The sequence below is a fragment of the Grampus griseus genome, assembly GCF_964374135.1.
Source record: "Grampus griseus genome assembly, chromosome: 20".
In the NCBI taxonomy this organism is placed as follows: domain Eukaryota; kingdom Metazoa; phylum Chordata; class Mammalia; order Artiodactyla; family Delphinidae; genus Grampus; species Grampus griseus.
In genome coordinates, this window is record NC_139014.1 from 11,924,263 (window position 1) to 11,939,078 (window position 14,816).

The 14,816-nt window shown below is 55.9% G+C and overlaps 1 protein-coding gene across 1 annotated transcript; it reads right to left on the reverse strand.

Moving 5' to 3' along the window:
- Positions 1-1,343: 1,343 nt before the first annotated feature.
- On the reverse strand, positions 1,344-12,065 carry P4HB (prolyl 4-hydroxylase subunit beta). Its single transcript, XM_082678103.1, has 11 exons — positions 11,876-12,065; positions 10,596-10,802; positions 8,347-8,480; positions 8,075-8,212; positions 4,412-4,516; positions 4,089-4,214; positions 3,708-3,908; positions 3,443-3,563; positions 3,177-3,358; positions 2,992-3,078; positions 1,344-2,236 (listed from the first exon to the last, which is right to left on the reverse strand). The coding sequence occupies exons 1-11, from the start codon at positions 12,024-12,026 to the stop codon at positions 2,156-2,158; spliced, it is 1,533 nt and encodes a 510-aa protein (XP_082534229.1). The 5' UTR covers positions 12,027-12,065; the 3' UTR covers positions 1,344-2,155.
- Between the last annotated feature and the right edge of the window lie 2,751 nt (positions 12,066-14,816).

Below are 14,816 nucleotides of genomic sequence, written 5' to 3' on the forward strand. Positions count from 1 at the left end.
GGCCATGGGCTGAGCTGGGGAGCGGTACCTGGATGCCAGAGCGTGTGGACAAGCCGGGGCTTGGTTGGTGCTGCCAAGGGTGCTAACACCAGGTTCTCCCTGGACACCAGCTGTGTACCACACGCCCAGGTGAGAGGCAGGAGCAGTCCTGGGGTTTGTGAGGGCAAGAGCAGACACCTGGGCCTCTGGCTGGAGCGTAGCTGCGGTCATGGGGGAAATGACACACCCACCTCCCCATGGGCCGAGACCACAAAGGGAACCACATTCACAGCAAGTCTCATGGTCACGTCTGCTGGAACTGCCTCTGCCACCTCCAAGGTCCCAGCAGCATCAGAACTGGGGGCTGGGAATCAGGAAATGCATGCACACTTCCTACGCCAGGCAGCAAGTTGGAGGGACCGCTGGAGCACGTGGAGCGACAGGCCGGGCTCCTCGGAGACCTAGCCACATTTAGTCTGTCCTTGACCTCCCTAAGTGGACTGGATCTCCACCTGTTCCCTCCAATAACGTCATCAACAGCCCTGCTGTCCTACCTGTGGCTACAGATGTGTGCACAGAGCAACAGACGGGAAGCCCCAGGCTGGGCAGGGCTGTTCTGGCCGGGGGACAGACACCCATCTGAGCCCGGCTGGCCCCCTGTGGGTCTCCCACTCAGAGCTCTCCCCAAGGCCCAAGAGGTGTCACCAATCCACGCTCAGGTGCCATCAGCCCAACACTGCAGCCAGGCTGGCAGCTTTTGAGTTTGTGGGGAAAAAAAATCAATCGAGATACTCTTCCCTATGTAAACTATGAGTAAGCAGAGGTTCTAGAAGTCAAATTACATCTTAAAAATAGAGATTTGCAACCTTAACTCCAGATTCTTTTCTACATGAAGGTTTGGTGATGAGCACAGCATTCTTGAAGTCTGAACGCCCCTGATTTCTCATCAGAAGCTGCAGTGGTTCCAGACAGTGGTGGGGAGGGGCCGCTCCCCACCTGAGGGTTAAGGTTAGAGCCACGCGTCCCTGACCATCACGTCCTGACATGGCACATGGGGAGAATCCATGTTGTGACCACTGGATGCCCACGGCGGGTAAAACTGCCGAACTGCGTCACAGGTAAGCCAGCCTGACGGCACAGGAACAGGGCCAAGAGGCAGCCCTCACCCCGTCATGATGGTGACAGCTCCGCACACTGTGCCCACAGGATTTGTGTACGCTTCTGCGTCTCTGCTGCGTTCCAAGAAAGAGATGTCTCAACAAGAGTGGCCCCCACCAAGCCCACCTCCTCTCCCGAGAAACTTGGAATTCCAGCCCCACTCCCCGTGCCTGGAGGTTGTAAGGCAGAGGCAACAACAGGCAGAAAATTTCAACTTTATTTGGCCAATGTGTCCAATTCCAATATTGTGGTAGAAATGCCTGAAGAACTGTCAACATGTGATTCGGCTCAAGCAAGCATCCTTGGCCGTCTCCCAGCCTGGAAACGGAGGGTCCTGGTTCTGCCTGGTGCAGGCCTCAGGCCACCCTGGATGTCACAGAGCAACAAGGACCCTGGCTTGGGGAAGGAGGGGGCTGCAGCTGCACCCTCCAGTCATGGGGGGGGGGCCCTGTGACAGAAACCTGAAGTCACCATTTAACCAAACGATGCAGGAGCCACGCTCCACCATGGCAACACCGCATGAGGTGAGGGACCTGTCCAGACCGGCCTGGTCCTGCCCCACACAGGGGACAGGAGTCCCAGGGAGGCCTGGCCAAAGTGGAACAGACGCCCTGACTTCCAAAAACATCTAAAAATCCCACAGATGGAATTTTTTTTTAAAGTGATAGTATAAACCTAACAGGAATGAGACATTGCCAGCATGAGATTCCAAAACATTTTAGCGGGCACTCTGGACAGAACCATGTACAAAAAAGTACATCACAATTTAAAAAAAAGGCCCACCAAGATGGGCTGGGCTGGCCTGGAAATAAACCCCTTTCCAAAAGTTGAAAAGCAAAGGAAGACGGGTTTAGATTTACACGTGTGTTAGAGTGAAGTGTGGCTTCAAAAAAGTTCCCTGCATTTCCGATCGACGCTCCCTCTCCGGGAGGGTCTGTGGGCGTCCGGAGGCTGTGCTGCTGGGTGTGCAGCCCACTGGGAGGTGCCGGGTTTGGGTGCCCAGGTCTGGTTTTCTGTGTTACAGTTCATCTTTCACAGCTTTTTGATCATCGTCTTCCTCCAGATCAGGTTCTTCTGCTTCTTCGAGGTCTTCTAGATCCTGGGACGGAGGATGAAAAGGAAGGGAAATGAGAGGTCCAGGCCAAGCTGGCATGCTGAGGCCCCCACACCCATGCCAAGTACGCCAGGGACCAGCTGGCCACTCGGGCACAAGCAGCCAACTTTGGTCTCTGTAAGCAGATGTGCGTATATGTGGGGTGCGCTTCCCAAGGAGAGCGAGGCACGGGGACTTCTGCCCACAAGACGGGGGGAAGCAGAGCTGGTGCTGTGGCAGCCCAGCCCACGCCATCCAGCAGGTGAGTGCAGGGGCTGCCCCAGCGTGAAGACCAAGCAGGGAACTGCTGGTGTGTAACATCCACCCCTGTAGCCCTGGAGTCTGAGAGGCCAGTGGCAGCCCATGAACCACAGCGGCACAAACGGCCCTGGCGCTCCTCACCTGCCCCCGCCCCCCAGCAAGTCTGCCCCCTGGTCCCACATCCCCGCGCTTCCGCTTCCGGGCGGGCCCTGCGGCCTCAGCTGACCATTCCCTTCACCACGCCCACCCTGCCACACCCTCCTGGCCTGGCACTTCTGATGTCCCCTCCACTACCCCCAGGTGACCCTCGCTGATGTGGACAGGGCTGAGCTCACACCCAGCAGAGCACCTCAGCTCGACAGGGAACGTACCAGACGAGCCTGAGAAGATTCCTGAGCAAACACTGGCACCTAAAAACCCTCGCAACACCCCTGTATAGTGCTACCCGGCAGCACTGAGAAAGCATGTCCCATGGGCGGCAGGGTCCGGTGACCACCTACATCATCATCCCCGGCTCCGTCCTGGCCGCCGCTCTCCAGGAACTTCTTAAAACCGTCCAGTGTCCGCTCCCCATTGTAGTCGATGACCTGTGGGGAGGGGAATGAGATGTGGGAAGCGGTCCTACCTGACAGCCCCCCACTGCCCCTGCACACCCTTCCCACCCAGCCCTCGATGGCGGGCGCACCATCCTGTCGGCGCTGGCGGGGAAGAACTTGAGCGTGGGGAAGCTGTGCACTTTCACCGCCTCCACCTCATTGGCTGTGGAGTCCATCTTGGCAATGACGACGTTCTCGTGGTCCTTATACGTCTCTCCCAGCTTATCCCAGATGGGGGCCAGCTGCTTGCAGTGACCGCACCACGGGGCGTCTGAAAGAGAGCCGTTCTGAGTCTTGCTAGGCCGGAAAGTACCCTGCCCCACCGAGCCCTGAGGAGCTGGAGGGCCTCACTTACAGAACTCCACAAAGACGTTCTTTTTCTCATCAAAAGCGACCTCTTCGAAGTTCTTCCCGACGAGCACTTTGACAGGCTGCTTGTCCCAGTCATCAGGCAGCTCCTGGCTCATCAGGTGGGGCTAGAGGGCAGGTAGAGCAGGGTCAGGCATGCGCGGTCACCCAGGGACCCCTCCGCTGCCTAGCTGCTTCCAGAGCCTCAGGAGGAGGTGCGCCCCCAGGATCCTCAGCAGTACCCCCAGCCCACCCCCAGACACGGCCTATACCTTGATCTTGCCCTCCAAGAAGCGGTGGCAGAACTCGGTGATCTTCTCTGCCGTCAGCTCGTCCGACTCTGGCTTGTACTTGGTCATCTCCTCCTCCAGCGTGATGAGGCGCACGGCCGGGCACTCCTCCTTCTTCAGGCCGAAGAACTCCAGGATGCGCTGGTTGTCAGCATGGTCGCTGTCGATGAAGATAAACAGGATCTTGGGGGAGAAAAGGCACGTTGACGGCACTGTAGGACAAGGGCTCCCTCTGCCTCCCTGCTGCCCACTCCCAACAGCTGGGACCCCGAGACTAAACAGGCTGTCCTGAGGCAGGAAGAACACTCTGGACCAGCCTTCAACCTGGGGCCGAGCCGCCCGCAGGCCACCGGGAGTGCTCACCTTGCCCTTGAAGCTCTCGGCAGCTTTTTTGAAGTTGCTCAGCTTTCCCTCGTAGTCGGACACGCTCTTCGGCAGGAACAGCAGGATGTGTGTCTTAATTTCCCCTCCGAAGATCTTCGGGGCTGTCTGTGTTAGAAACGCAAGTTACTTGGTCTGAGTCACAAACCAAACTGTTGACACAGGCTATTCTCTCAATGGCCCCAATGCCACCACAAGCCTGGACAACAGCAGGGGCTCTGCAAGTGGGGGTCCCCACGACCGAACATCATGACCCCCCGAAACCTCCCCCCACCAGGGGCAGGACCAGCAGCACAGAGCCACACCTGCTCAGTGAACTCGATGACCAGGGGTAACTGGTTGTGCTTGATGAAGTCCAGAAGTTTCTCCTTGGTGACCTCCCCCTCAAAGTTGTTCCGGCCTTCATCAAACTGTGGAGAGAGAAAGGTGTGGATGCCGAGGCTCTCCACAAAGCCCCCTATTGCCCAGGCTGGCCCGACTTGGCCAGGAACGCAGTCTGCAGCATTTTCCTGTCTGGGTTTTGAGCACAGTTGGGGGCAGGACCCACGTGCCTCCATCCAAAGCAAAACCAGGTGACGGCTGCAGGGACATAACCTCTGGGCAACCAGGCAACAGTGAGGTCACTAGGAGCGCACGCAGGCTCCCCACGAACACTGGCAGGCAGCCTCCCACGTGCCAGGATGGCAGCAGCTGACCCAGACCCTGCCCCGACATGTTCCTGACAAGCCACGAGAACCCCACGTCCTGGGTGCCAGAGGACTGCCTCATTGCCAAGTCCCTAAAACTGCAGCTCTCCCAGTGCGGGCCTCACCCCTGTGGGTCCAAGGCCCTCCCAGGGTGGATGCAAGGTCAGAGTGATTTTCACAATCATGCTCAGACGGCAGGTGCCTTGTCACCCTTTCCCCCCGGAGTGTGCAGTACGGTGTGACATTACGTCAGACTAAAGGCAAACAGGAGAACCCAGCTGTCTTCTGTTTGGGCAGACATTAGAGACCAGCAGAAATCTAAAATACCACTCTTACCCCTAAGATGTTGTTGTTGGGGAAAAATTAATTTTCACAAAAATATCTTTTTTTTGGCTGCACCATCTAGCTTGTGGGATCTTAGTTCCCCAACCAGAGATTGAACCCAGGCCCTCTGCAGTGAAAGTGCGGATTCCTAACCACTAGACCGCCAGGGAATTCCCCCAAAATGTCTTTTTTTTTTTTTTTTCCAAAATGTCATTTTTGATAACATGTTAACATTTATTACTGTTACTTCAGAATGAACAAGTTATTTGTTTTTTTTTTCAATTCCTCAGTTCTAACTTCTAACACAATAAAAATGGATAGGTGTAATACACACACACAAAAGCTCTGGGAACTCCAGTAACCTGTTAAGAGTTTCAAAGTCCTGAGGCCACGAAGGGCGAGGGCTGCCGCTGCAGAGCCGCGAGATGCGGCCCTGCTCTGGATGGGGATGGCAGACACAGCTCCTCGTGAGGAAGGCTGAGCTGTGCCTTGGCCTGTCCAGCAGGTCAGTGAGCCTCCCATCACCCCTGTGAACTCAAATGGGACTTGGAGAGAAAAACCACTCACCTTCCTTTCCGGGTCATTTCCCTCTGTGTTTTCCTAAAGTAACTTCCAGAAAAGCAGGTGGCCACTTCCCACTCCCACTGCACTTATGTAGGGCCTGACACATGGCTTGATCACAACACGTGCTGCTAAGTAGGACCACACGGAGGGCCAGGAACAGGGAGCTGAAGCCTGCTCTGCCTTCCCCACATCCGCAAAGGGAAGGTGCAGAGAAATAGGAAGGAAATGGAGGCGAGAGGCTGGCCTGGCCATGGCTGGGCACCATCAGGCATAAAATGGAGCCCCCAATAGAGGCAAATAGGCCGCCATCTCCACTCCTCCAAAACTGCCGTGCCTCTGTTGGGACGCAGTCTTTGAGGTAATATTGCCATGTCACACTATGTTCGGTGTCTGCTTTGGTAAAAACCAAACAGCCAGCAAAGGCCACCCCTCCAGACCACAATGCGAATGTCACGAACAGGCCCCACAGCCACGCTTAAGCCCCCAGCTTCAAAGATGAAAAAGAAAAACAAAGTAAACACCAAACAAAGACACAGGATGGTCAGCTCTCAAACCAGTGGTCCAAGTTCCAACGACCTGGAACCCACCTGACCTGGGACCCAAGCTGGGAATCTCGGGCTCAAGTTCTGCTGGAGCCCCACCCTCGCCATCCTCTCTCTCAAGTGGCAGCTGGATGTTCCTGGGAGCCCCATCCCGCTCTCGAGGCTGCCCACTGGAAGACCCAGCTAACTCTGAGGAACTAGGCGAACAGCCTGAAGGAAGGGGAACAAGTAACGGCAGAGAATGGGGACCACAGGCCGGGCAGGAATCTGCATCTTCTTCCTCTCATCTGTGGAGCTGTCTGACCCCCCAATACAAAGCCTGTGGGCTCTGCCAGGCTCTTCCTCACAGCTGCCCAAGGAAGCCATGCCGTTCCAGCACAGTCACCGGAAGCAAACGAGTGCAAGAGGGGATGCCCGCCCACTGGCACTAGACCTGAGGGGGTCGGCTGTGCCCAGCCTGCGTGAACACCAAAGACTTGAGGCCAAGAACAGATGAGCTACCGTGACTACAGTCTTTGCCGAACAAGGAACAATCGTGCTAACCTTCAAGGACATATGATCACCAAAACCATCGATCGAGTGTGACAAATGCCACTCCAGATCTCAAGGATAATGGAAAAGAACTGTGTAGACCAAGCTGATGAAAGGGGATTTGCAAGCTCTACAGGCCTGAGTCTCCCAGTCCCTCACCCAGAACTGCAGGGTGAGCCCAGGACCTTCGTTCCACTCAATTCCATCCAACTCGGCAGGGTTTTTTCCTAATCAGCTGTTAATTACAGTTTCCTGGGCACTTTTGGGAAGACAATCGACTAATTTAGCAATTCTATTCCCTTTAGGGGACATCATGAGAATGTCTACTAAGAAAAGAGAGCATATATAATGCCTTGAGTTCTTTCGAAAAAGGGGCTTCAGACAGAGCTGAAAGCAAGCTGCCCCAGAACCCTGTGCAGCTGGGAGGCCCCGCCCCATGCTCCCCACCCCCAGGCGCTGGAGGCTCAGCGGTGCCCCACCGGAAGTGCACACACAGTGGGGGGTCAGCCCCCCAAACACTGCGTCCTTTCTGACCACTCGATTTACAACTTTGCTGTAACACTACTTCTAACTACCTTCTAACCCTGGGGACAAAACAGGACAGGAGTCAAAGGCCCAGCCCCACCCCCACAGCCTTCCCTCCTCCACTCAGCACCCAGTCCAGGGACAGCTGTGTCCCAAGAGCATGGGTGCTCAGCCACTGTCTGCTGGCTAAGATAAAAGAGAGACCCCCATCGCCCACTCGGGTAATGCCTGCACACACCCATCTCAGCTGTGTCCTAGCAAGAGCGCAGAGCGGTTAAAAGACACACGGAAGGAATAACAGACATGGGGCTGGGAGAGCCTGGAGGAGCCCGAGGGAGCCCTGGGGCCAGGCTCTACCAACAGGGTGGGAACACATGCCACTAATACTCCAGAGTGGGAACAAACAGGAGTGACAGCTGCACAACATCGCAAATGTAATTAATGCCGCTGAATCCTATACTTAAAAGTGGTTAAAATGCCAAACTTTGGTACAGGTATTACCACAGCTTTCCTTTAACAAGCTAACACTCCGAAGCCGCCTGGCTTCCATAGAACACTGCACCGGGGCCACCACAGAAGCTGGAACAAAGGGCCCACAGCTGAAGGGCTGAAGGCCACTGTTTAAGAGGCTCCTACAACCTGACGTTGCAAAATGGGCCCTGATAACAGGTGGGCCTCAGTCCAGCAGCCAGCGCCGCCCGGGCAAGGTCCTCGAAGGCAACACCAGCCCTGCAGCACAGCACCGCAACTACCCACGGGGTGGGCAGGAGGGGGACGCTGCCCGAGGGCCACTCACCTTCTTAAAGAGGACAACCCCGTCCTTGTCCAGCTGGTATTTGGAGAACATGTCACTGTTGGATGTGATCCCGAAGGGGATGTCATCGGTGGCTTCTGCTGCCAGTAAGAACTGCTTGGCAGACTCCGACTCCACGTCCTGGAGAGGAGAAACAGAGGTGGCTGCCACCACAACACTGAGAACCCCTGCCCTGGTCAGCAACAGGGCAGACTGTGGTGCCCAGGCCACAGCAGGAGGAAGGAAGACCCGGGATGAACTTCCAAAGCCTCTACCTTAAAGAAGCCGATGACTGCCACCTCGCTGGACTCCACCAAGGCCTCCGCGGCAGCCCCGTCAGACAGCGTGCTGGCAGCAGGACCTGTGCGCTTCTTCAGCCAGTTCACGATATCGTCGGCTTCTCTGCCAGCTGCACCCAAACACATGCAGGGTCCACTTGAAACCAGGGGTGCGCCCACCCTCCCCGCCCATCCTTATCCGACCTCTCTGCCAAAACCAGAGCAAAACATCCTCTTGCCACAGAAAAGGCATCTTGTCTACATATCTGCCCAAATTCCAGGGCTAAAAAGGATTTTCTGAGTATATGGGAAACTGTGGTTGTGTTTAAAGGAGGAAAAGGCAGTGGTTACCTCTGGATAATAGATTACAAGTCATTTTCTTCCACTAATACCTTTGCATCTTGTAAATTTTCCTTGACATTTAAATTCATTAAACACATGTGCACTTTCCCCCCAGTGGTCTCACACTAGGCTTCATCGTAATCAGAGATGTGGTAGGATTGGAAGAAAGGGCTGGTTAGCAAGCCAGCCGCAAGGCCAGCTTTCCCCTGCGAAAGCGGGCTGGGCTCTACCACCTCGTGCGCCAAGGTTGGTCAGGTGTCCTCGCCCCACATGCCTCCTGGACTGACAGGAGGAAGAGATCAGCCCATGCACACCACCCAAGCAGATAAAACGAAAAGGAAGAAAACTGCTCCTCCTGAGACTGAGGCTAGTTACCCTTTTTCCCCTCATGGGGTGCAACTACCTGGTCCAACCTGGAAAGGGTTGCCAAATCTCATGTTTAAAAGAACTCTGCCTTAGGGACTTCCCTGGTGGTCCAATGGGTAAGACTCCACGCTCCCAACGCAGGGGGCCCCGAGTTCGATCCCGGGTCAGGGAACTGGTTCCCGCATGCCGCAACTAAGACCCGGCACAGCCAAAATAGATAAATAAAATATTTTTTAAAAAATAGCTTTAGGGAGCTTCCCTGGTGGCACAGTGGTTGAGGGTCCGCCTGCCGATGCAGGGGACGCGGGTTCGTGCCCCGATCCGGGAAGATCCCACATGCCGCGGAGCGGCTGGGCCCGTGAGCCATGGCCGCTGAGCCTGCGCGTCTGGAGCCTGTGCTCCGCAACGGGAGAGGCCACAACAGTGAGAGGTCCGCGTACCGCAAAAAAAAAAAAAAAAAATAGCTTTAGGACTTCCCTGGTGGCGCAGTGGTTAAGAATCTGCCTGCCAATGCAGGGGACACGGGTTTGATCCCTGGTCTGGGAAGATCCCACGTGCCGTGGAGCCACTAAGCCCACAAGCCACAACTACTAAAGCCTGCGTGCCTAAAGCCCGTGCTCCGCAACAACAGAAGCCATCACAATGAGAAGCCTGTGCACCGCAACGAAGAGTAGCCCCCGCTTGCTGCAACTAGAGAAAGCCCGCGCACAGCAACGAAGACCCAACACAGCCACAAATAGATAAATATTTTAAAAAAACAAAAAAGAAACAAAATACTTAAGATAAATCTTTAAAAAATAGCTTAAAAAAAAAGCATTCTGCAGAGAATAAGTGAAAGCTGTGCTATCAGTTACAGGTGGAGTCAGGAAGAGTTGTCTCATCTACAAAGCCTTAGTGTTAATGACGGGATCATGGTAACTCTGCATAAGGCACTTCCATTCCAAAAGTGAACATAAGTAAAAGTGGGAGCAATGAAACAGCAGCCTACTGAGAAGACCAGAGCTGCTGACATCAGAACTAACAAGATGTGCTGCTCTAAAGGATTCTAGCAGATAAGCCACAGAACCTGTTTTACAAAGATTCTCTGCTGTCACTGGTACCGACCAGGCTACACAGGGGAGGCGGCCGAGCAGCGACTGAGGGCCTGTGCCGCAGACGAAGCCGGGCATGGATTCAAGCTCTGCCACGACCGGCACGAGCCCCAGACCGGTACCCACGGATCTCCGCTTGCCCCTCCTCTGTGAAAGGCCCTTGCTCCCGCCTTGGTGGCAGGCACACCAGAGAGCCAGCAAAGGCGGACGTGCTGCTCCATTTGCTCAGCCTCCCCCCACTTGCTGGTCACCTTAGGACAAGCCTCAGCCTACTAGCCACCCCCCTGGGATGACCCTCTCCACTTGAGAGGTTCAGGAATGAGAGAATGTTCCTCACACAACCCTCAGAGTCTGAACTAGACCTCGAATGGGTTCAAGAATGGGTTCTCCTCCACGCCTCTTATCTTCAAGAACTGCAGGCAATGAAAGGACGTGCCGCGGTCACACCTGTGTACTCTTTGGGGGACGCCGTGTCTCCGTTCTTGAAGAACTTGATGGTAGGGTAGCCACGGACGCCATACTGCTGGGCCAAGTCAGACTCTTCGGTAGCATCCACCTTGGCCAGTCTGATCTCAGAACCTTCTGCCTTCAGCTTCCCAGCTGCTTTGGCATACTCCGGGGCCAGAGCCTTGCAGTGGCCACACCATGGGGCATCTGGGAGAGAAAGCAAGACCTAGAAGGCAGCACCGACCCACTCCACTGCCTCCCCTCCCTTCTCCTTTGGTACTTCCCTCCATAAAATCCTTATCTTTGAACCAAGATAACCCCTCTGAACCCACAGGTTGAGCTGATAGCTTGGTTCTCTTGGGCAATATCCGATAGAGGCCATGAATGACAAACCACCAGCCCCACTCTGCTTTGTCTTCAATGATTAGTAACTTCCTACTACCTGCAGGCGATCAGGGCAGTTGAGTCCCCGAAATTTCCCTTTAGGAACCAAAGAAGTTAGGCAGCTAAAGCCACGGCAGCCGTGTACTCGGTGAGACTAATCATGAGTACAAGACTCACATCTAACACGAGTTGTTTAGACTCTCTCTGAACTCAGGTTAGCAGCTGTCTTAGGCCTAAGATTTCCCCCTGAAACAGTCAGGGCTCAAACACTTATGGACACAAAGGTTTTGGATTCTGGTTGGCAACACTGTTAATCAGAAGACAGCTGTTCCTGGTGGAAGGTGGTGTGGGCAGGGGCAGTGTTTTCTGGGAACTGGTCCAGGCAAGCAATTAGGGGACTGGACCCTGCGTGGTCCTTCGTAGTTGTAGCAGCTTACACAGTCGACCCTGTTTTACTTAGGCTATCCAAGACATCCTGCCATGTGGACCTCAGACATAAAAGCACATTCAAGCTGTCTGCCCTCGGTCACCCTCAGGGTCCAGCTGGGCAGGAGGGATGCCCCCAAGACACGGGCAGCGCACGGACGCTGACAGGTCTGTGGGCTGTTTCCGCTTAAGGATGTGCCTCTCCAGGGGCTAGGAGTCAGCGCATCCATGGGGTGGCCGGAAAGCTGACAGCCCTTTAGACCCCCAACCCACCTCTGGCGGGGCCGGGGAAGGGAGGGTGGGGAGGGGCGCCCAGGACCCCTGCGCCCCCCCACCCTCCAGCCCCCCTCCGTCCCTCTGTCCCCCCGGTGCTCCTGCACCCCTGGCCCCTCCTCTGTCCCCACTCCGTCCCCACGCCTTGGTGACGGCGAGGCCCGGCCCGGACGGACGGACAAGCGGGCGGCACTCACAGAACTCCACCAGCAGGTACTTGTGGGCCGCCAGCGCCTCGTCGAAGTTGCCCTTATGGAGCACCAGGACGTGGTCCTCCTCGTCGGGGGCGCCGGCGCCCGCGCGGACTAGCGCGGCCAGGGCCAGGCAGAGCAGAGCACGGCGTAGCATATCGAAACGATCTCCGCGCTCCTGTTGGCGCCGCCAGGACAGCAGGCCACAAGAGCGCGCACTGCCCGCCCCGCCCTTATAACTCAGGCCGCAGAGCGCGCGCCCGCCCGCGCCCACCTCCGATTGGCCGGTGGGCTGCGGGGCCCGCCTCCGCCGCTCTCGCATTGGGCGTCCACACTGGCCACGGCCCCGGATTCGGAATCGCTACGGGCACCTCCCTCGCCCTCGCCCAGAATTGGCCAAGGAGCTCGCGCTCGCACTCTTTCCCGGCCTCTCATTGGCTCCTGACGGAGAACTTTCTCTCCCTGGCCTTGTGACTGGTGGCTTTCTCCTACACCTTCAGCGGGTCTGGAATGGCTGCTACCTTCGGGGGCCTGGGCTCTGCGACTCCTGATTGGCCGAGACATGCGCGCACCCCGCGCGATCCTTCGTCGAACGTGGCAATGGGGCGGAGTCCCCAGCTGAGGGGCGGAGCCGCGCTTGCGCCTCCGAAACCCCTCGTGTTGCTTTCTGACTGGACCGCGTATCCCCAATTGACACCGCCCCCCAGCTCTGCAGACTGGAAACTGAGCTGACGCGCTTCCGGCGCGCGTGAGGCCCGTGCGGCCCCTGCAGTGGCGGGGCTCCGGTTCGGGCGTCGCCCCGGGGGCCTCAGTGGGCGGCTCGGGCGCTCCAGGTGGCAGCGTAGCGAGGCGCAGGGGCAGCGCGCGGGGGGCGCGGGGAGGACCGAGGCAGGACGCGATGGGGCCGGTAAGACTCGGCTGGGCCCGGAATGGGGCCGCCTGCCTTGGTGAGAGGGTCAGGGCCGGCACCGTCTCCTGCGACACCTTCCCTCCCTCCCACCGGCTGCCAGTCCCACGAAGCAGCCTCTGGGTCGCTTTCAGGCGCCCGGGTAGACCCGCGCCGTCCACTGGGGGGTCGCTAGCGGCCACCGAGCTCTAAAATGCGGCCGAGCAGCGTGACTGGGAGTGAGCGTAACACGCACCGGACGTCAAGACTGAGGACGGGAGGGGAGTGTACGATATTCCCTTGATGCCTTTTTATATTGACATGTTGAGATATTTTGTATACGATGACTTAAGTAAAAGTATTAAAGCTTTTTTTTTCCTCCAGTTTTTTTCTTTAACGTGGCTTTAGAACATTTAAAATAACATACGTCGCCCAAATGTTGCTTCTGTCGGGCGGCGCGGCTCTGGACGGAGCAGCTCCTTTTCCTTCACAGCTCAAAGCCTAACTCTAACCCCACCCCACCCCCGTCTACACTCTCTTCTTCATTTGTGTTCACTTCCTCGGTTGTGAAATGCCAACCCCACTGATTTTCATTCATCATCGATTTAATAACTTGACAGGAAAAAGGAGGACACTCCCACATTAAATGTACACGTTGGCAATATAATAACATCCTGATTTCAGAAATGGTAAAACATAGAAAAAAAGATGTTTTTGAACTTCTGAGAGTTTGCATTTATTGACACGTAGCTCCTGAGGGCCTGTCTTCTCATCTCTTGTGGTACTTCCTCACCTAGAATATGAATTCCTGAAGGTCAAGACCAGGTTCTCTGTGCCCCTCCCCCAGGGCCAGTAGAACAAGAGTCAGTCAGAGGTGGTTGTAGCTCCTGGGATGCCTGTCTACCTCACAGAAGGCACTGTACAGGAGCTGGGCCTCAGGCAACGAAAGGCTATGAACATGTGTCTCTGCAGCTGCAGCCTCCACCCCAGTTCAGTGGGGTCCTGGCCCGCTGAGTGGCAGTGATTCAAAATAAGCCATCACAGGCACCCTCTGCTCTCTGGGAAAGGGTGGGAATTGCCTCATAGCTCCTGCCCTATCTCCCAACATTTTTGTGATTGCCATGACCCCGATTTACAGACCACAATTTGGGTCTGAGACAAGGGACATTTGTACCACGTCTAGATTTCAGAGGCACTCATGAAATCAGAGTTTAGATGCCTAAATTTTTGGACTTTAGTTTTTTCATCTGATAGGGACAGAGTGAAGAGATACCAAGATGTTGATTAGTTTGTGATGGTTTGGAGGCAGCTTAGCCTCACAGCATACGGTAAAGTAGTTACAAAAGATGAGAATACTGGGACCAAGGGGAGAACAGACCAGACGCAGGACAGCAAGGATCTGAGTTGCTGGCTGTGGTTGACTCTCACTCTGGTTCAGTCTGGGCCTCCATGGCCAAAGCCAAGGGTAATTGGGACACACCTTGATGCAGGTGATGACAGGCCACTGTTCTGCAGCCCAGGTGAACCCAGCCAAGTCATCGTTCTGTGAAAACCAGGGCTCTGGCCTGGGCAGGGCACGGTATTTTCATGCCTTGCCTGCATTGGTGCACCTTCTCAAAGCACGTCCGCAGGGAAGTGGGGTTCCCAGAAAGCTGGAGGGAGGCCATGTTTGGGGATGCCCCAGGTCTCCAGTCTCTGGGGTTGGTCAGTAGTTGGGTGAGGTGCAGGGGTGCATCCTTCCCCCCAGGACACAGGCCAGGTTCACTGTACACCTCTGCAAGCCTTGGCCCTGAGGGGAGGGCCAGCGTCTGTCTTTTTCCTAAGGCCACTCACATGCCTTTCATGGGCAACTCTAGGAAGAGGCGACGGAGCCGTGTTCACTCTCATACCAGTGCCCTGAGCTGGAGTGCACCTTTGGAGAGCAGAGCCCCAGTGGCTGTGGCTCTGGCATCTCTCTGAACCCAGTACAGCTGCTTCAGGATGTCCTCCAGGGGTCTCTCACACCCAGAGGAAGTGCTCATTAAACACTGGTTGAACAACTGAGTGATAAAACATATTGAT

Coding starts and splice junctions, on each gene's coding strand:
- P4HB (XM_082678103.1), bottom strand. CDS start 12,026: ATGCTACGCCGTGCTCTGCTCTGCCTGGCCCTGGCCGCGCTAGTCCGC. Junction 10,803..11,875: donor GTACCTGCTGGTGGAGTTCT/GTGAGTGCCGCC, acceptor TTTCTCTCCCAG/ATGCCCCATGGTGTGGCCAC. Junction 3,909..4,088: donor CCGAGAGCTTCAAGGGCAAG/GTGAGCACTCCC, acceptor TTCTCCCCCAAG/ATCCTGTTTATCTTCATCGA.